This window comes from Asterias amurensis, chromosome 13 (genome assembly GCF_032118995.1).
Source record: "Asterias amurensis chromosome 13, ASM3211899v1".
Taxonomy (NCBI): domain Eukaryota; kingdom Metazoa; phylum Echinodermata; class Asteroidea; order Forcipulatida; family Asteriidae; genus Asterias; species Asterias amurensis.
In genome coordinates this window covers 9,374,867-9,396,603 of record NC_092660.1, presented here as the reverse complement: position 1 = coordinate 9,396,603, position 21,737 = coordinate 9,374,867, and the positions used below count along the sequence as shown (strand labels likewise).

The 21,737-nt window shown below is 38.0% G+C and overlaps 1 protein-coding gene across 1 annotated transcript; it reads left to right on the top strand.

Moving 5' to 3' along the window:
- Positions 1–199: 199 nt before the first annotated feature.
- On the top strand, positions 200–21,650 carry LOC139945825 (glycine dehydrogenase (decarboxylating), mitochondrial-like). Its single transcript, XM_071943291.1, has 23 exons — positions 200–710; positions 1,575–1,653; positions 2,371–2,506; positions 3,302–3,466; positions 3,907–3,984; positions 5,511–5,658; positions 6,102–6,298; positions 6,657–6,753; positions 9,246–9,351; positions 9,878–10,020; positions 10,475–10,555; positions 11,038–11,141; positions 11,958–12,084; positions 12,528–12,670; positions 13,975–14,050; positions 14,361–14,486; positions 14,848–15,110; positions 15,857–16,004; positions 16,328–16,439; positions 16,833–16,928; positions 17,547–17,654; positions 18,616–18,761; positions 19,683–21,650. The coding sequence occupies exons 1-23, from the start codon at positions 393–395 to the stop codon at positions 19,791–19,793; spliced, it is 3,108 nt and encodes a 1,035-aa protein (XP_071799392.1). The 5' UTR covers positions 200–392; the 3' UTR covers positions 19,794–21,650.
- Positions 21,651–21,737: the final 87 nt, after the last annotated feature.

The window sequence follows — 21,737 nt, the reverse complement described above, 5'->3', positions numbered from 1 at the left end:
ACCTAATTTTAACAACTGGTTGTCGTCAGTAGAGCAACGCAAAATTAGCGTACAAAGTACCAGTTACTGACGTATACATTTTCCTCGTTCTCAAGTGCTTTTCTTTGTGTTTGGTGTGTCCTAAATTGGTTATTTGGGATGGACTCAATATTTGGAGCGAGGTTGAAAGTGACCCAGTACTTTTCCAATCAGATGGCTTTTGGAAAACATCACATCATGCCCCGCTGCGTCATGAGTTGATCACAAACATTAAATTAAGGTCATCGTAGAGAAACGAAGGACACAAACATTCCGATTTATGTTCTCTTTCACATGGGCATTTGCCCTGTACTATCAGTTGTTTTAAAGCGTAAGATTGACAAAGCTGCTGTGGTAATTTAGACGGTGACAACATGTTTCGATTTGGTCGTCTTCGTGCCGTGGCGGAGAAGGGATCTGCCCGCGTAAAACTGCACTTTGGTGCTGCCTCGCCTGTAGTAAACAATGTTTTGCCGTCAACATGTGTTGTGAGTACGGATAACTTTAACCAAAAATGGGCCCATCACGTTCGGTTTTGTTCCCAACAAAGTCTTGCCAGGCCTCAAACAACAGCGGGGACCAACTCCCGGAAACTTGATCGAGTTTACAAGAGGCATGACTACTTTCCCGATCGTCATCTGGGGCCCAGAGAATCAGACATTGAAGAAATGCTTTCCTTTATTGGAGCAGAGGTAAAGTTAATTCATGATTCCATATGAATGATGAATGAAGATATGAGAATGGAATCATTGAGTTAAGGTTGAGTTTAAATACATATTTTTAATTGGATTAAGTTCAATTTCCTTGTTTTGTGATTCCGTTAAGATAACTTTCCGTATTGCGCCACCACTTTTTCACTTATTTTTACAAAAAGGGATATCTCATTGAGGTAAATTAGATACTATATTATTTCATATCGAATGAAAAAGTGGTGGCGCCATACGGAAACTTTTCCAGTGGAAATGCTGATCGTTCTATCCCACAAATCATTATTACAAAGACTGCGAACCCTGTCGGTGTCAGTGTCACCCAGTGTTATCTGCAATACTTGTTCCTCTGGGTGATTTTGTAACTATGTCAGTGTTAAAATGGCAGGGTATTCTGGAATTTCAGTTTTCACTTGTAATGATCAAAAACATAACTCTGTTTAAAATAAGATGATTTTACTATAGTATTTTTGATCAAATTCGGTATAAAAATAGTTGTCAGATTTTGCAGCTTTTCCTCATCAATTTTTATCATTCATTGAGCGCTTCATCCATAAATTAAAATGTTTTCACTGCACATTAGTTACAGGCCTGGGGTGGATTTCACAAAGGTAGTCTCAACTTAAGACTAGTCCTAGGCAATGCTAAGAGATAGGACCAGTCCTAAGTTAGGATGAGTTACTGGTCCTAACTTAGGACCAGTCCTATCTCTTAGCATTGCCTAGGACTAGTCCTAAGTTAGGACTATCTTTGTAAAATCCACCCCTGGAATTACAAAGGGGCCGCGGCGGAGGGCAGCATAGAAATTTTATAACAACATCTGGCTTTATTTTGTATTTTTCTTGATAGAGTTTGGAAGGGTTGATCGAGCAGACAGTACCAAGCAATATCAGGATCGAGAAAGAGCTGGACCTTGACCCTCCCATGAGTAAGAGTTCACTGTTGTCTTGTCTTAGGGTCATTTCACACGAGGCAATGTACAGACAACTATACTCCTAGTCCTAGAGCTATGAGGTATGTTCTGCTGTCATCTCCACTCTCCATGAACGTGGAGACGACAACGGAATAAACATCATTGTTTTAGGAGTAAGGCAGCTAGACAATCTCCAAGAAGAGAATCCATTGACATTGGAATATTCACATGTATACATTTCTTGGGGAACACGAGGCTACCAAAGGGGTGTAGCATGCATTGCAGTTGATTGCCTCCTCCAAGTTACCTGTAACAGTTGCTTGCTATGATGGCCCTGGAAAATAAAGTTGTGATGGTGGCCATCCGCAAAAATGAGTGCAGTTGCAACACATTGGCCAATTTTGACACAGCACCTTATGTATTAGGCTACTAAAAACTGTTCAATTCCAAACCGCCTTGTAAGTAAAAGTGCCGCTGAGACCTCAAATTCTAAATCTGAGGTCTCGAAATCAAATTCGTGGAAAACTACTTCTTTCTCGAAAACTACGTCACTTCGGAGGGAGCTGTTTCTCACAGTGTTTTATGCTATCAACCTCTCCCCATTACTTGTTATCAAGAAAGGTTTTATGATAATAATTATATTTAGTAAAATGTGTCCACTGCCTTGCTTACATCTCACATTATTATTATCTCAGTGCTTACAAACAGTTTACCTTTTGTTTTGTTTTCAAGGTGAACCAGAGACACTAAGTAGGCTACGTCAAATATCTGATCAGAATGAGTTGTGGCGGAGCTACATCGGTCTGGGTTACTACAACTGCTGGGTACCGACCACCATTCAGAGAAACATTCTGGAAAATCCTGGCTGGTAAGTCGTAGATCATTAAGGTAGATTCATACGCCTCTTTTTAAAGTCAAGATTTTCACTCGGGCTAGCTTTGCCCTGCGGTTGTTTTGACAAATGTGAGTGCTTTGCGTATGTGCTCAGGGCTTCAGACAAAAGTAGCCTAGGTCACACTACAAAAGCGATTGACACCCCATACCAACCCGTGAGAAAGCCAAGGGTAGACTACAAAACCTATTGATCCATTACCCCCTTTGATTGCAGAACAACCCAATACACCCCATACCAACCTGAGTTTGCCCGGTGTAGATTACAACTATCATGCACTTTTGATTGCAGGACAACCCAATACACCCCATACCAACCCAAGATAGCCCAGGGTTGACTGCAAAACCTATTGATCCATTACCCCCTTTGAATGCAGAACAACCCAAAACACCCCATTCCAACCCGAGTTTGTCCAGGGTAGATTACAACTATCATGCGCTTTTGATTACAGGACAACCCAATACACCCCATACCAACCCAAGATAGCCCAGGGTAGACTACAAAACCTTTTGTACCATTACCCCCTTTGAATGCAGAACAACCCTAAACACCCCATTCCAACCCGAGTTTGCCCGGGGTAGATTACAACTATCATGCCCTTTTGATTGCAGGACAACCCAATACACCCCATACCAACCCGAGATAGCCCAGGGTTGACTGCAAAACCTATTGATTCATTACCCCCTTTGGTTGCAGAACAACCCTAAACACCCCATTCCAACCCGAGTTTGCCCGGGGTAGATTACAACTATCGTGCACTTTTGATTGCAGGACAACCCAATACACCCCATACCAACCCGAGATAGCCCAGGGTAGACTACAAAACCTGCTGAACTATCAGACGATGGTGACAGATTTGACGGGGTTAGACATCGCTAACTCGTCTCTCCTTGATGAGGGGACAGCTGCTGCTGAGGCCATGACATTGTGTGGCAGGTAAGAAATAAAAAGTCTCTCAGGTGGGATTGATTCTTGATTGGAAAGAGATGACGTCAGCGGCATTGTCCTTTGACGCGCGCTCTCAACGGCAGAAGTGTTTTTAGTTCTTCAAAACCTTTAGGTTGGGGCCTGATTTTGTAACCGATAATTACGAAAAATTCAGAAGTGTACACATATCAAAATTACATTATAAACAAGTTAAAATACCATTTCCGTTGAAAACATTCCGCTCAGGTAGCTGTTTAACGAGAGAGTGTTGTCATCTCAGGTTTTTTATAAATTCACTTATCAAAGTTTCAATTGAGGAGATTCTGTCATACTTTTTAGGTTGTTTTCTTAACCTATGTGCCTCACCTCTAATACACATCCGCTAAAAGGGTAGTTTACTGTGGTATATTTGCTAAAACTCTGAATGACTTAAATTTCTCCAATTGTAGGCACACCAAAAGAATGAAATTTTATGTCGACCAGAAGTGTCATCCACAGACGTTAGCCATTGTCAAAACAAGAGCAAGGTAGGTAGCTTCAGTACGCCCATCATAAATGCACTCTGTACATTCTGTTAATCCCGGGAGCTTTCTACTTTTTCAGAGGTGTTTTTATCCAAGGAAACAACAGAGAGTTCAGGGAACCTTTAACATGAAATCTACAATTTAAGAAACAACGTTTCTTTCTGTTACCCTTTTTTGGGGACATAAGAAAACAAAGCCACAATATTAGCCATGTCTGGGTGTATGGTGATGATTATACAGAAATGACCAATATATAAAGTCTAAGGGGTTTAAAAAGCACCAAAATAAAAATCGCTGTATTCCTAGAGAGATTTAACCAAGCTAAGAAGGTTTGGGTTACCAGCAAATATAGACCTTTATCATGCTGCCTTCATCTACTTGGTCATATTCCTTGTATCGAATAACAATAATGAATGCTTATATTTATTTTGCAATTAGGAACCAGACTATTTTGTTCTCACAGCCTCGGTTCGGTAACATTGATACCAGTAGGAGAAATTCAAGATGGCCGCTGTGTAATCTGCATTCCTTTTGACCAGTTGACCATGGTTCCATGCAGGGGTTAAACATGCATTATAACATCAGAGTGCTGAGTCAGCCCAAAACTTAAACTTGTTTGATTGATATTTTGTTTAAATTTCTTTAAAATAAGAAGTTCAAAACCTTTTTAAGAAGATGCAGTAAAGTTTGACCACCTATTCTGTACAAATAGTATCAGCTCATGCACTTCAGTCAATGTACTTTAAGCAATTACACTAAAGAAAAGAAGAACAAAAAACACAAAGAACATTGTGTAACTTTGTGCATGTTTGTGCAACTTTTGCAACTTGACCTTTAACCCTAATGAGGTAATGATAACAGCCTGGCTTTTTATCTTGACGAAATTCATTGTAGAGTTGAGTTGGAGGACCTGTTCTTTGTCTTTTTCTTTGCTTTCATTCAATATTTGCTTTATTTCTTTGGGGGCGGGTTATGTTTCTCATTCATTGTGGGAGTGTATGCTTTGGCTGATTAATAATTGCTGTGTCATGCTGTAACTGTTTCTGAATGCTGTTCTGATGGATACAAGAGACTTCATAAACTTAACTTAACTTAGACTTAAATGCATTTATAAAGCGCTTTAACACTGTTTCAAAGTGCTGTACAGCCAAGAAAACATTACAAAATGCAGGATAAAAAATAGAGAAAAAATAGCAATATGGTTTTAAAATACACTACAGTTAGAAGCAGAAATTTAGTAAAAATTTTGAAGGGCAAACAATATAAGCGTCAGGCGGACCCAGAGGAAATCAACCCCATTTCTGATAAAAAGGGAGACAAAATTTACATGACAAAGGGTCAATTCTACTAAACCTCAAAATTTTAAAAAGTGAATTGTAGGGAAATTGTAAGAAAATAGTTAAATTATAGGCCTACAAGAGTTTTTTAGGGACAAAATTAATATTCTTTTATCCCCAATGTAATTATTACATTAAACAAACAAATTAAACATTAGTTAAAATATCTTATTCTGATTTTTTTTTTTACAGGCCGTTAGGAATCGAGGTTGAAGTGGTAGATCGAAATACAGTTGATTTCAGTAGTGAGGATGTAGCTGGTATCCTGTTCCAATATCCAGATACAGAAGGAACCATTGATGATTTTCATGATTTGGTTGAGTCGGCCAAGAAACATGGAGTATGTTCTACTATTTTGTTGGAAAAAAAAACCCAGAGAAATGATACAGATTATATCCTATATCAGAGATGGTTCATTTCCCCATATATTTACATACATTCTTAGTCGGTTGGCTTTAGTTTTTCTAAAGATTTTTACCTAATTTAGACTAAAAAGAGATGGCAAACTTTGTTGGACTTTGTTGCCAACTTGTAATAATTCTAGTATCCTAATCCCCTATTGTATCTTTTTGGTAACTCAACACCGAAGAGTTAATACTTTGGTAAACATGGGGCACCCTCGCTGAACGTATTTGGAATTTATGTGATGTGCATTTTAAGAAGAAAAAAATTAAGAATAAATTCATTTATTTGAAAACGGCTATGGAAATGGCTAACACTTTATTGAAATTGTTGTTTGAATGTGTTTTTACAAATAAATCTCTCTTGATTTGATCTCTCTAGGCATTAACTGTGTGTGCAACAGATCTCCTAGCGTTAACACTCATCAAGTCTCCCGGAGAGCTTGGAGTGGACGTAGCGGTGGGGAACTCGCAGCGTTTCGGTGTTCCACTGGGCTATGGAGGGCCGCACGCCGCCTTCTTTGCCATCAGGGATGCTTTGAAACGACAACTACCGGGAAGGCTGGTTGGAGTTACAAGGTAGGAATGTTTGGCTGTTAAACGACAACCACCGGGAATAACAAAGTGTTGCTGTGCTCACGACAACCACCGGGAATAAACAAAGAATGTTGTGCTCACCTTTTTTTAAACGGGATATCGGACTGCTGTTTGCATGTTTTGCTTGTATACATGTCGGGATTAATTGGTTTGGTGAAAAAAAAAAATTAATTCCAATCCTCTAGTCATCATTGGCAAGAGCAGCCACGGGGAGAGTTTAAGGGATACAGAGGCCGCATCCCTAACCCTAAGTATGTTGCGCTGTTCATACTGCACTAATAGTTCTTGTAGCACCTTCTAAATAGTTCTTATGGAATTCATCCATTAATTTCTAATGCAGAGACTCTACCAATAAACCTGCGTACCGTCTTGCGTTACAAACCAGGGAGCAACACATACGAAGGGACAAAGCCACCAGCAATATATGCACAGCACAGGTAAGGCCATATTGCCCAATTGTTTGTTAAAGATTCTTTGTCAGATTTTTGGCCCCAAACATTAAAAAATTGATTTTTTTGAATCAATTGAATGGTATTTCAAAGAGTATCACCCGCTCTAACGAAAAAAAGTTTAACTTTAACTTTTAATGGTCAGGAACCATGACAAAAATCTATATAAAACACATATAAGAATTGGTCGCGTTTTTTTTTCGGGATCCCGATAAAAACTTATTTTGAGCACTTTATTTCACTGCTACTAATAATTGGCAGACTTTTTTGAGCAATGGCTCAGATGAAAGCTTGTAACTTTCTCGACCCCCATCAAAATACCTTTTGAATTTTAAATCAAAATTTTTGGGGTCAAATCGGCCAAAAATCTGACATAGCATCTTTTTAATATATGTTTAAAATAATAACAGCAGCATTTTGTATGGCCTTTAAATATTTCACTTTGTGGCGCTCCAACTTTATTACCCCTGGTCACAGGGCTATTTGTTTCAAGCTCCCTTGAGAGTATACAGCCTGTGCCGCCAGGTGTATGAAGTGCACCAAGTGAAATCAATCACAGTTTCTTTTGTACACAGAGTTGTGGGGACTTGCTATTGTTCTATTATTCCCAGTTTAAAAAAGAAAACCGATGAGGGGACCTTTGTACCATAATATACAAGTCCCCACAGCTCTGTTTATACCAGATCCCATTTACCCCTGGATGAAGAGAAGCAGTCTCTGAGTTCAGTGTCTCGCTCAAGGACCTGAGTGTCACAACCGAGAGTCAAACCCCCACCCTGGTGACTCGGCCACCAGTACTTGTGTTCTGTGCACTAAAAGGCCTGACCATGACACACCACATGACGTCACAGTTTGTCCTTGATTAGACTGCTGAACAAAAAACAAACAAACCAAAGAACTAAACTACACAAAAATAATGTGTAAACATTAATTTCACCTTGTTTGCGTAAAGATTTGACCATGTTCGTTTCAGGGTTATTGACCTTTGTAATAGTGCTGCCATACTTGTTTTTTCCCCTTTTATTTGAGACATAAAAACTAAACTGAGGCTAGAAGGAAAAGACAATTCCTTTTGTGATATAAAAAAAATGTTTAAACATTAATGTCATCTTGTTTGCGTAAGATGACCATGTACATTTTAGGGTTATTGACCTTAGTCATAGTGCTGCCATCTTGTTTTTTCCCTTTTATTTGAGACAAAAACTAAACTGAGGCTAGAAGGAAAAGACAATTCCTTTGGTGATATGAGAATTAGAACTGCCATTGCCATTGCTGTATGCAGGGTACCTGACAGATCCATGACATGATTTTGGAAGGCCCAAGATACATACATTGTTGGAAGTAAAAAAGTCGGCACTGTGTATAAGAATTTCATCATAAACTTTGATAAAAACAACAACTGCTGAACAAGTTTTTGATGCATGCCCTCTTTCTCTAGTGAGTTCAGGCTCATCACTAAAAAGTTAAACTAAGCCCAGGGGTCGATTCCACAAAGATAGTCCTAACTTAGGACTAGTCCTAACTTAGGTAGGACAAGTAACTGGTCCTAACTCGAGATAAGACTAGTCCTAACTCTTTGTGAAATCCACCCCAGGGGTCGATTTCACAAAGATAGTCCTAACTTAGGACTATAGTCCTAGGAGTCTTTAGGATATTAAAAACGTAGCTAAGGCTAGTGCCAAGTAACTCATCCTTACTTGAGATAAGACTAGTGTAAACTTGTTGTGAAATCCACACCAGGGTTTGTGGATATCTTTGTGATGGCATTGGTAACAGGGACTGTGTGTATAACCTTCAACAAGATAAGTTTATTCCAGAGTTGGATAATAACAACTGAGAATATTTTTCTGTGTGTGATGATCCGGGCATTGACCATGTCCTTCATATTTCCAATGCCAGATTTAATTATCATGAAAGAGCCACTAATTTAGAAGAATCTTTTCTTTGAATGAAATATGACAGATGATGATATTTCAAAATTGAAAAACTTAAAAGATATTTTGGGGTATGTTATCCACAATGCAAAATACAAGTACATTAATTGTACATTGGTGCTGGTAAGGTGAGATATTGTTGGGTCATTGACAACAACTCATTCTATCTTTTAATAATAAACAACAATTATAGATATAATAGTAATGAAAATAGTCTTATAAAGATTGTTGAACAAAGAAATGAGTGCTTTCAGATGCTTGATTTCGGGACCTCAAGTTCTAATTCTGAGGTCTCGAAATCCAATTCGTGGAAAATTTCTTCTTTCTCGAAAACTACGTCACTTCAGAGGGAGCCATTTCTCACAATGTTTAATACTATAAACAGCACTCCATTTACCAAAAACAGCACTACAGTTACCAAGAAAGGTTCTACATGTATGCTAGTGATTATTTTGAGCAATTACCAAACGTGTCCACTGCCTTTAAGTTTGAATGAAATTGTTCTTGTATGAAAGATTGTTCCATAGAATGTTTTGTTTGTTTCAGGCACTACTGGCCAACATGTCTGCAATGTTTGCTATTTACCACGGTCCTAAGGGACTTCATCACATAGCAACTCGTGTCCACAATGCCACACACATTCTGGCAGTAGGTATGTAGTTATTAATATTAGACTAAAAGAAAATGACCCGATGGTTTTTGGAAATGTACGCGTCTGAGATTTATAAGAGAGTACAGAATGATTTATTTGATATTAATCTTTGCCCAACACTGATGATTGATAAAATTTTACTTTTTTTCTAAACTTTCAATGCATTGGGGGGAAAAATCAGTATTTTAATTTACAAACATTTGATAGGGCAGTTTTAAGACCAAAATTGAAGTGATTTCAAAAACAAATTCTTATAAAATTTATGGCAGTTCATAAATGCTCTTTCCATTAAGATGTGCAAGACGGTACAGTTGACTATGACTTGATCCATTTTAAAGAAAACATATATTAACTATTAGCAATATTATTTTGGCAATCAAGATAACAATGCGACATGATAAATAAGTTGCATCACCTGGTTCATGCAAAAAAAAAAAAAAAATATTTTTATGAATTTTTTCTTTGTTATGATATGCTATTTTTGTTATGATATCTACATGTATTTGATGTGACCTTGGCCCTCCAGGATTGAAAAGAACAAGTCACACCGTTGAGACTGGGGAATTCTTCTTCGATACACTCAAGATTCGATGCGCGGGAGACAAGAACGAGATCCTACTGAAGGCAGCAGAGAAGCGTATTAACTTCAGGCATTTTGATGACGGTGCTGTGAGTATAATAATAGGTTTTTATATTGTGCTTTTACACACCCGGAGGGCTTCTAAAAGCCCTCCAACATCGTTACACCTGGTCACTGGACCAATAAATTAATTCTTTAAACCACCTCAGCTCCCAGGGGAGTATACAGTATGTTTAACAAATATGTGCTACTAAAGCTAAATCAATCGCAAGAATCATCTCTGCCCTCACAGGTACCCATATACCCACTACGTGGAGAGCAGCAATAATAGTTTAGTGTCTTGCTCAGGGACACAACTATCATGGCCGGGACTTGAACCCACACTCTGCTTAACAGAAACACCAGAGCTAGAGTTCGGTGCTCTTATCCGCTCCTTATGACACCCCGGGGATTGTTTTCAGATTTATTCTCTCAGGATTTGGTGATGTCTGACAAACTTGACTACCTTTAGAACTGAAATATTCACATGTTTTTTTTCTTCAGATTGGGGTATCTATGGATGAAACAGTAGAAGAAAACGATCTGGATGATTTACTAGAAGTCTTTGGTTGTGACGTAACTGCGGTAAGTGTCAGTTCGTATATATCGCCACTGAAATAATGTCATTGCATACGCTTAGATGCGAGGCGGTAGTCCATCCTACACCAACTTGGGACTTGGTCGCAGCCCTCCATTCTTTCCTGTCCAGCATAAGGGTTCTCATCTCCCCTGTGTCACTAAGGCCAACATCCCTTCATAAAGTGTTGATGAATGTGGCTTGCCTCCCTCCCCTTCTGCCAGTTCCCTGATTTGGCTCCCTCAGGATGGTGTGATGAGCTGCCTGCTCTGGGTGTCCAATGCAGTGGCCTACCAGACCCATCCTCTTCTCCCTGGTATTCGTTGAGATGCGTAGAAGTCACCATATAGGTCATCGTTATGTACATGGTCTTCCCATAAGGTTTATTATATTTAATGAACTATTTTCTGCACACAAATTGGTTGATAAGTTTTTTTCTTGTTAGTTATCCAGTGTCACTTATAATTGTTTGTGTCTGTGTCGATTACAGGCAGATATTGCTGACTCGTTTCCAGGGGATCACCCACCGGATACCATCACAGAGACTAGGCACAAACGATCGACCCCCTACCTGGAACATCCTGTGTTTAACACGTAAGTACTAATCCTAGACTGGTCCCCTGTCTAATTAAGGCTTCAAGGCTAGTAGAAAGAGTCAATGCATTTTCTCCTTGGTAAAGAGCACTCTAGGAGGAGCTTTTAAATTTCTACTGGAGCATCTCAAGGGACCAAGGTAATGACATGGGGGGACATAGAGGGGCATGGAGGCAATCGCCTTTGTTGCCTCTGTGAAGTATCAGGCCTGGGAGTAACTTGTCAATTTTTTAGTCTCGTGCTCCTGACAATGACTAGAGCAAGCTAGTCAAAACTTTAAGACCATGTTTATATAAAAAGTCATACAAGAAGTCCCCTTGATCAACTGAGCGATAGTAGCAGTCCTACCTGATTTCCTACCTTTTGTCCAGGTAGCAGTTAATAAGCAGGACAGTTCTTTTCAGAAGTGAAACGTCTCCCGAATTCTGTAAATCTACTCCGCAATAGTAGAGAAGTCTCTCAAATTCCATAAAATCTACTTCCGGTAGTAGAACAATGAGCTAGACAATTTCTCAAAGAGTTATAATCTACCAAGGAAGTATACACAATATGTTACTGTAAACCAAGTACTTTTTGATACCGCGCCATGCATTGCCTCAAAAAAAATATTAACTCGTCTGTCACATGTTCAATCACTTCGGACCATTTTTTTCTCCAAAATGGGTTTTCCCCCGTTTTGGGTTTTCATCCAGTATCTAAAACTGAGCACTTTGTCTCGTTTTCTATCCTTCCTGTTATTTGCACTAATTGTGGTGTTGGGTTTGTATTATAAAAAAATAAAATATCTGTGGAATGGGAAACTTTTAACCGTTTCAGGCATCACTCGGAGACCTCTATAGTGCGGTTTATGAAGATGTTGGAGAATAAGGATTTGTCTCTTGCACACTCAATGATTCCATTGGGATCCTGTACTATGAAACTCAACAGCACAACCCAGATGATGGTAAGATAGTTTGATTTTTAAAACATTATAGACCTCTTAAAATAATATGAAACGCTACAGGGACGCTGAGCTATGCGCACGTTTTTATGCACCAAGCATAAAATATTGTCCCATCATGTAGTTTTTGAGAAATGAGTGTCACAAAAATAATTTTGGTCGCAGGAGACAAAAATTATTTTAGCATGTACAGCGTGTTTAACAGAACTGGTATTTACATGACTCTCCTGAAAACATTGCTCTGTGACGACTAATGAAGTAACAAAGTCATGAAAGTAACAAAGTCATGAAAGTAACATTAGTAACGACTATAAAGCTGAAAAAAAGAACTGTAGAAACATCCATAATTCAGTGCTTTGTGATCCCAAGTAAAGAAAATATAATTCTTATGTATTGTTAATTAGAGGGATTGACCTAATTTCTTTTCTTCCTTGGTAATACCTCAGCCCATCTCTTGGCCAAAGTTCAGCAGCCTTCATCCGTTCATTCCGGTCAGCCAAGCCAAGGGATATCAGGTTCTACTAGAGGAGCTTGAGCATGATCTATGTGAAATCACTGGCTACGATAATATCTGCTTCCAGCCTAACAGGTATATAAAGAAAAATCAACAAACATTTGGTCTCTTACTTTCAATCCCCCGTGACTTTCTGTTCCTCATCGTTTTTTAAAGAGTATTTGCCGTTGATTTCACCAAACTCTTCTTAACTGAGGATTAATCTTAGGACTTAGGATGAGTTGAGATGTGTAACTGAAGACGTAGGACGCATTGAACCCATCCTAAATTAGGACGAGTTACTCGTCCTAACTAGAGATACGATTAATACTAGCGTTTTGAAAAATCGGCTGCAGGTCCGGCAAGTGGAGCAGAGTTTGTTATAGTTGCAGATACCATAAAATAAAAAATAACACATTTCTATCTTAACTTTCTAAGTTAACTATACAAGTGCTTGGGTTTTATTGTTTAGATTATTGCCTTAATAATTTCTCATGGATGGATTTTTCAATAAGTAAGTTCAAAACATTTTGTGAATTTTGAGAATTGTTTATAATTCATTCACAACATAGTTCACAACACTGTCAGGTTTTTAAACATGAAGTGGAAGATTTTAGCATTGGTTACAACTTCATCAATTAGAAGGAAAAATAGGGACATTTTGATTCTGTGTATTTCATCTGATTATCATCTGATATATGTATTGACCTGAATCCTATGTTGACCTCCTTCCGATATTGACTTCCATCTATATTGACCTTAATTGTATAATACCCATCATCTTATATTGACCTCTTTTATCTCATACTTGTATAATACCCACCATCTAAGATTGTCCAATTACCTCTGACCATCCTCCATCTAATACTGGCCTCCATCTTATGATTGTTCAGTTACACCTGATAATGCCCTCCATCTGATATAGCCCTCCACCCTCTATCTGATATTGGCCTCCATCTGATAATGCCCTCTATCTGATATTGGCCTCCATCTGATAATGCCCTCTATCTGATATTGCGCTCCATCTGATATTGCCCTCCATCTGATATTGCCCTCCATCTGACAACACCCTCCATCTGACGTTGCCCCTATCTGACATTGCCCTCCATCTGATATTACCCTCCATCTGATATTGACCTTAATCTATGTTTGATGTCCTCTATCTAATTTTGATTCCTTCATCTGATATTGTGCAATAACATTTGATACGGCCCTTCTATCATGTTGATATCTTGTCCACTTCGTTTTCATATATCCCTCCTCCATTTAACACTTAACTCATCCATCTTATATTGCTCTCCTCCATCTAATAATGACCACCTTCCTCTGACACTATCCTTCACTACTAATAAAATTCCTCTTTCATTTTAAATTGACCTGCTCTGACAATTTTTCTCCAGTGGTGCCCAGGGCGAGTACACAGGTCTTATGGTCATCATGGCATACCTTGCCAGCAAGGGAGAGGGACACAGAAGGGTATGTATAACATTACCTCTCCCCCCCCCCCAATATGATTTAGAGTTGAGGGTCGCTTGGGTCAACAGAGCAACTTCCAAATAAATATTTTGGGGTTTGCTTTCCTTCTGAAATTTAGTTAGAAAAGAGGTTTTTAACAGTATCCAAAAATTTGTTATAAAATTAATTTTACCAAGTGAGCTATCTAGCCTGTAATGTTTGGCAGTCTCCCTATTTTTTTTTCAGTATATATTGGTTCAGGTTGCCAGTCGGAAGCCAACCAACCTGCAACTGCTGTAATATTATTTATATGAAAACTCTCTTGTTATAGGTGTGTCTGATCCCTACCTCTGCCCATGGTACCAATCCAGCCAGCGCTAGCCTCGCTGGTATGACGGTCAAACCAGTCAAGGTCCTACCAAACGGCAGCATTGATTTTGATGACCTCAAGAAACAGGTGAGAACATCTCCGTTGTTCTGAGATACAAATTAAACAGGGGCCCCAAGGTTAAAGTTGGCTATGTGATCCAGTCTTTAAAAGGGAAGGTACACATTACATAGTCACTCTTAAAGTTAATTGCAATAGAAACGTTTTGTTACAAGCCTACGGCAGCTTTTGATCGTATAAAGCATTTGAGAAACATTTCACTTCGATTGTATTGTTAAAAAACAAAGAGAAACACAAGTTCAAAACTATTCTGAGGAACTCAATTCAGCGTGCTCTGCGCAAACTCACAGAAAGACGTTGGTTTTGAGAAGACACATACAGTCAATTCCTTGATTAATTATGTTAATTTATGTTTGGATCCACCAATCAGGCGACGACGTACAAGGACGACCTTGCAGCAACCATGATCACCTATCCATCCACCAATGGGATCTTTGAAGAGGATATCAAAGACATGTGTGCGCTGATCCACGACTGCGGGGGCCAGGTGTACGTGGACGGTGCTAACATGAACGCGCAAGTCGGTATCTGCAGGCCAGGGGACTACGGGGGCGACGTCTCTCACTTGAATTTGCATAAGACGTTTTGCATACCACACGGAGGTGGGGGACCGGGGATGGGCCCCATTGGAGTGTGAGTAGTTGGTTGATTTTGCAATATTATAAATTTGTTTTAAAAAAAAAAACAAGCAGAGTACACTGTTCCAAACATTGAGACCATACCGACCCTTTTCAGAGCCAACACTCCCACAAAGGAGATTTAATACATGGTTGTACCCGCAAAATTACTTCTTGTTTGTAGTTACTTAGTATTTAATTATTTTTTTACCACACCATGCGACGCTTCAAACACCACTTTATAGTTTATTGTGGTTTAAAGAAAAAGGGAGGGGTTTTGTCAAGTTGTCAAGGTTTCTAACTACATGTATTTGCATTGGTCATCGGGTTGGAAAATCTGTCGTATATGTAAAGTGCCAATCTATACTCCTAGATACATGTAGATAATAATAATATTAAGACTTGTAATGCACACATATCCACCCTGCTTGGTGTTCAAGGAGTATAAACTATAGTTACATATAGTTAGATAGAGAGTATAAACTATAGTTAAATATTTTACTCAAAGAAATTATAAACCTTTACGATTCTTAAAGATGGTGTTTCATTTAGTTTTATTTAACTGACCAATAAGAGGCATGATTGGTATGAGTAGGGTTTTATAGATTTTTCAGGCTGTTTAATGACAGTTTTTCAGATTTTTCCAAGGGCAAAAACAGAATCGGAAATCAGACTAAAGTAGGATAAGAATATTATGCCTGCAATGACTTGTTGCTTCATTGTGAGCAATTGAATTTTAAAACAATTTGTTTGCATTTACAGGAAGAAGCATTTGACGCCATTCTTTCCCACTAACCCTGTCATCCCACCAATGAGTACCACAGAGCCCAATGCGGGACCAGTGGGTGTCATCAGCGCAGCACCCTGGGGCTCTACCTCTATTCTACCCATCTCATGGGCGTATCTCAAGGTTTGGACCTTGCATTTTTTAGTTCTTTCCTTCTTTGCCCTCATTTAACTTATTTTTGATATTCTAGATTCATTTGAGAAATTAATGTTCTCATCTCAAATAAGCGAGACCAGAAAAGTTTTATACTTATACTTGTTAAATTTATACTTCCGAATATCTTATTCTAAACTGTCATTACTTGAAATGTGACAAAATGCATCTGTAAACAAAAAGAGCAAGTTTAAAATGAAGCAGTTCTGTAATCAGTGGCAAATGCAAAGTTTCAATTTTGACTAGAGTCTTTCCCACCTTGTAGATAATGTTTGTTATTTGCTTTACTTTAGATGATGGGTGGCCATGGTCTACGAGTGGCATCAGAGGTTGCCATCTTGAACGCCAACTACATGATGAAAAGGCTAGAAGGGCCCTACAAAATCCTCTACAAAGGACACAAGGGTAGGTCGTAATGATGTTTTAATTATCAATCGCTAATTTGCTCATCATCTTAATCACTTCTTGAAAAATTTTCTGGTTCATAACCAATAACTGGGAAATATTAAAGAAAACATCCTGTTTGGTATGTAAAATAAATTCGGTACTGAATAATAAATTCACAATAAAAAGTTCATAAACAAATTGCTTTCCCCTTAACATGCAAATCACTCTAAGATACAGATCAAAAAAGATAATCAAAATTTTGAATCTGAGAAATAATGTTGTTTGAAATGCTGTAATTTTTGGGGACCGATTTCTCCCCAAAAGTTTCTCAAAAATCTTGAGAATTTGAAAGAATACCTTCTTACAATCACCGAGGTTAAATCATCATCTTCATGTTTCCTTTTTTTTCAGGGTTCATCGCTCATGAGTTTATTTTAGATACTCGTGAGTTCAAGCAAATGTGTGGAGTGGAAGCAACAGACATTGCTAAGAGGTTACAAGACTTTGGTAAGTATCGTTTGGTAATTGAAACCCCCTGTTTAGTTTTTTTCAATTCTATGAAATTGAAGATAAATACCAGAAGACTTTTTTACTTGTGAACATATTTTTTTCAAAAGGTGGTAGCATTTTTGAGATAATTTCCGAAAAATCTGGAGCGGTTATGTCCACTGCAATTGAAATACACAATCTGAGACAAGTTTTTGTCAGTAACACTCTCAGATTCAAATTTGTGGGGATACAAATTGAAATATTTGTCCATAAACGCTGTATTTCAAAGTGAAAAGATCCTCAAAACTCAGTATTTTCTCCAAAGATGCTATTATACTTCTTACCAGTATCAATATTTTTCTCTGTGGGTTTGAATTATGGATAAACTATGCCAGCCTGCAATATGATATCATGTGGTAAAAAAACATATACAGTCATTAGTCAACCCTCCTACTGTGTGACCGCTCGGTATCAACCCGTAAAATAGATAAACTGCATTGTATGTAAAAAAATAAAATAAAAAGTAAAAAAAATCACAATTGTTCTGCTTATCTGCTGCACTAAGACGGTTAGTAAAAACAGGTTACCAACTACACCACCATTAAATGTACATTATTCATGTTTCTGATTGTGTAGGTTTTCATGCACCGACAATGTCTTGGCCGGTAACCAACACCCTCATGGTCGAGCCTACAGAGAGTGAAGACAAGGCAGAGCTGGACCGGTTCTGTGATGCACTGCTCTGTAAGTACTTTACCACAAAAAAAAGATCTAGTGTCTAGTTTATCATGAAAACATTACACACTTCTCTTCTAGGTGTGATTTTTGTAACAGTTAACGAACAGATCTTATTTTTATACTGGCCAAAGTGACATATTTGTTTTGAAATTTAACTCTTCCATGCGCCGACAGTAATATATTTGTGAAAGGAAACATAAAGATTGCACGGCCACACAGTCATCAGAATCGGACAACTAACTGAGTGTACTATTAGGACGGTTTTTTGGGGGATACCATAAATTTTGAGGAAAAAAACCCCCAAAACAACCAAAAGAAAAGGGTGCATGAAAAGGTTAAACAACTGCTGATGACTGAAATGTTTTTTGGCTCCTTTTTGCAAACTCTGTTACAATCCTGAGATTTCGTTTTAGATAAGAGTAAAACAGTCAATGAAATCATTCAATCTTATTCAATTCACAGAATACAAAACTCAAAAGAGAACATTTCTCGATTATACTTTCCAAAGTGTGATCTGAAAACTCAAAACTCTAACAAAGTAACTCAAGATGCTATGTCAGTTTTTTTTGCCCCAAACAATAAAAAATAGATTTTTTTTAGTGAATGGTATTTCAAAGAGCATCACCCGCTCTAACAAAAAAAAACTTTTACTTTTAATGGTCAGGAACTATGACATAAATTGAAAACGTTTTTTTATAACACACATGAGAATTGGTCATGTGATATATTGTCATGATCCCGACAAAAAATAATTTTGAGCACTTTGTTTCACTGCTACTAATAATTGGTGGACTTTTTCGAGCAATGGCTCAGATGAAAGCTTGTAACTTTCTCAACTCCCATCAAAATACCCATTTAATTTTTAATCAAAATTGTTGGCTCAAATCGGCCAAAAATCTCACCTAGCATCTTTAACCACTTGGGCTCCACAATTATGTCAATTATTTTATGTCTCCGGTTTGTACAGATATCCGGGAAGAAATTGCAGAAATTAATGATGGGAAGATTGCCTTGGAACAGAGTCCTCTAAAGAACGCTCCTCATTCTCAGAGTATCGTGATGGCCAACCACTGGCCATGGCCGTATACTAGGGAGCAAGCAGCATTTCCTATGGTAAGCACGCAGTAGGGCCTTTATTGTGTATTGTACAAATTATTAAGCCCAGGAAAATCATGCTAAGCGAAGCAGCAAGACTAGCAAGTACTCACAGTCTGTACTCTATCTACTACTAACAAGTTAGCTATACTCAAAGTCATGCACATGTATTCGATGGATACTTGACTGCAAATGTGGAAGTGTCGTGGCCGAGCGGTTAAGAGCACCGAATTCAAACTCTGGTGTTTCTGATCATCAGAGTGTGGGTTTGAATCCCTAGCCTTGACACTTATGTCCTTAAGCAAGACACTTAACCATTGCTTCGTCCTTTTGGATGGGACGTTAAGCCGTTGGTCCCAAGTGTTGTGTAACGCATGTAAAAGAACCCAGTGCACTTATCGAAAAGAGAAGGTGTTCGCCCCGGTGTTCCTGGTTGTGGCTGCTTAATGCACCGTAGCACCTTGTAAACCCCAAGTGCTACATAATTTGGTCTCAGAATTCATCACTGCAATAACCTATCTTTCTGAAAGTGTGTATATACTCAGTACCTTGTTTGGTAGATGCGTGCGCCATATAAGACTTTGATATTATTTTTATTACTCCGATTCTAATATTCAGTACTTGTGGGAAAAAACCTCTTTTCTTTCATTCATTTGTGTAAAGGTAAGGAATAAAGCTCTAGAAAAAAAAGTTAAATTCAAGTTGAATTTCATGTGTTGAAGTCTGAAAGACACTACACATGTAGCTATCATAACAATCACTGTGTTCAACTCCTGAGAAACATTCGCTGCGAAAACAGCCCTGTGACAGTAAAAATCGCTTCGCATTTTCAGCAATCATGAGACGGGCTTAATCCTCTTCTATTTTGAATTTGATAATATGTACTTACTAGAGACAAATACCATTGCACTACTTCTGATTTGTTTTTTCTTTCTTCAGGAGTTTGTCAAACCAGATTCCAAGTTCTGGCCGTCAGTCGGCCGTATCGATGACGTTTACGGAGATCAGAACCTAGTGTGTGCATGCCCTCCGATGGAAGCCTATGAATAAAGTCAGACATTGTTTTCCTTCATAAAAAAAACTTTATCTGCAAACTGCTGCTAAAGGAGCTTAAGCTCAAAGAAGAGCTCCGGGGCTCAATCCACATTTATAGTGAAAGGCTTTTTAAGTTAAAAAAAGAAAGTAGCTTTTTATTATGGATATTCCTCTTTTCCTTTTTGCGGGATAAAAGTATTTAACTTAAACTACTTCATTTACTATTTTAGCTGTAAGATTTATTTCTCTCAAACTCTTCTTTTTTTCCCATCACTTATCTTACTTCAACGGGTTTTATGGCTTGTTTGTATTCTGTGTGTAACATTTTTGGGGTCAAACAAAGACAAAAGTTTACAAAGACGGAACTTCAACCTGCGACGGTCCGAAGCTCTAGCAACTGAGTTATCTCGCCCTTTTTAGTGGTCTCCCTTACTGTGGTTATGCTTACACTATACTAACAGTAAAGGTTGGTGCACTTCATTTTTAAGTTTGTTATTACTATGATTGGCCAGTTCAAATCCGGCAGTGATCTGATTGGCTGATCAGAAGTGGGGCTCGAAATACCCACTAGATCGTAAGCCAGAGTCCGGATTTTTTCACAGTTTCATATTCTCATATTATTTTCAACCTTGCACATTCAATTGTGACATCAGACTAGTATCTGACACAATAAGCATTTTAGTTCTTCCTCCAATGTATGTTATTAATTTATCAAGTTAGTACCTCATACATATTCATGATTGAGAGCCGAATTTACCAGCTACCTGTAGGTTAATAACAACAACTTGGATGATAGAATATGATATTCTTAGGAATAATTAAGAATTTGAAACGCAAAAACAAAAAGAATATGCATTCAAAACGAATCCTTCAAATCTATTTAAAAAATAAATGTATTCTATTAAACTATAAATGGTAAACATTGTGTAAAAGATTCGAGAAGGTGGATCAATATGGGTTTTTCGATTTGCAGTGCACCGTGGTACATACATGATAAAAATGTAGCCTGACTGTGTGTCTAATTTATCTGAACCTCATATGGGGGGGGGGGTATTAAGATCAAAAAATTACAAAGAACCCTTCAAAGCATTTTTTTTTTAAAGTTGTAGAAGTTTAATGACTTTGTATCTAATCTTACACTATCAACATCATTAAAAATCAAATGTCATATACAAATGTATGCATCATTCTGTTGCCATGGCAGTGTGGCTAGTATTTATTAGCATCCATGGTTATTGTTTAAGAATGTGATGCTCATACCATGTCGCAGCAGTTTGTCTATGCATGGTATTTATAAGCAATTGGCGAGTTAGATTTGAATGTCTGGTACCTCGACTTACTTAGTCCCAGGCTGCTGCTTGAATTTAAATTCCTCAGACTATTGAGACAGTTGCTATCCCAAGAAATGCAGGGAAATATTTAGAATTACAAGTACATTCAACACAATAGGGGAGAACATGGAAAGACTGGTTTAATCGCAGAACCATACAAAAGCTTGCCGCGAACCAAGTGGCATAGGAATTGTTTCCGGAATTTAAATTTTACTTTTAAGCAGTAACCAAGCAACGAGTGACCAAGCATTTCATTTTACCAAATCAATGTGTAATCCAAATCTAACTCGCTTATTTTAAATTTATCCGTTTAAATTTTTTTTCATAATTTAATAATGCCTCTTTAAAAAAATTTGCTGTGTCACTGTCGGAATGCTCAATATGAAATGAAATAGAATAATACCCCAGATTGTTGCTGTTTAATAAGGCGCTAGTATTAAGAGGGAATCTGAGGACATTAGAATGGTGTAATGTATAAACAATCTATGCCAAAGTGTATTGATAATGAAATAATAAAAATCCCTGAGATGCTGGAATTTTATGACCAATTAGCTGTTTTGTCCTGATTAGCTTTGCATGGTCTTCCTTCCTTGACCTCTCACGATCTCCCTCCGTGGTGTATCGTGAC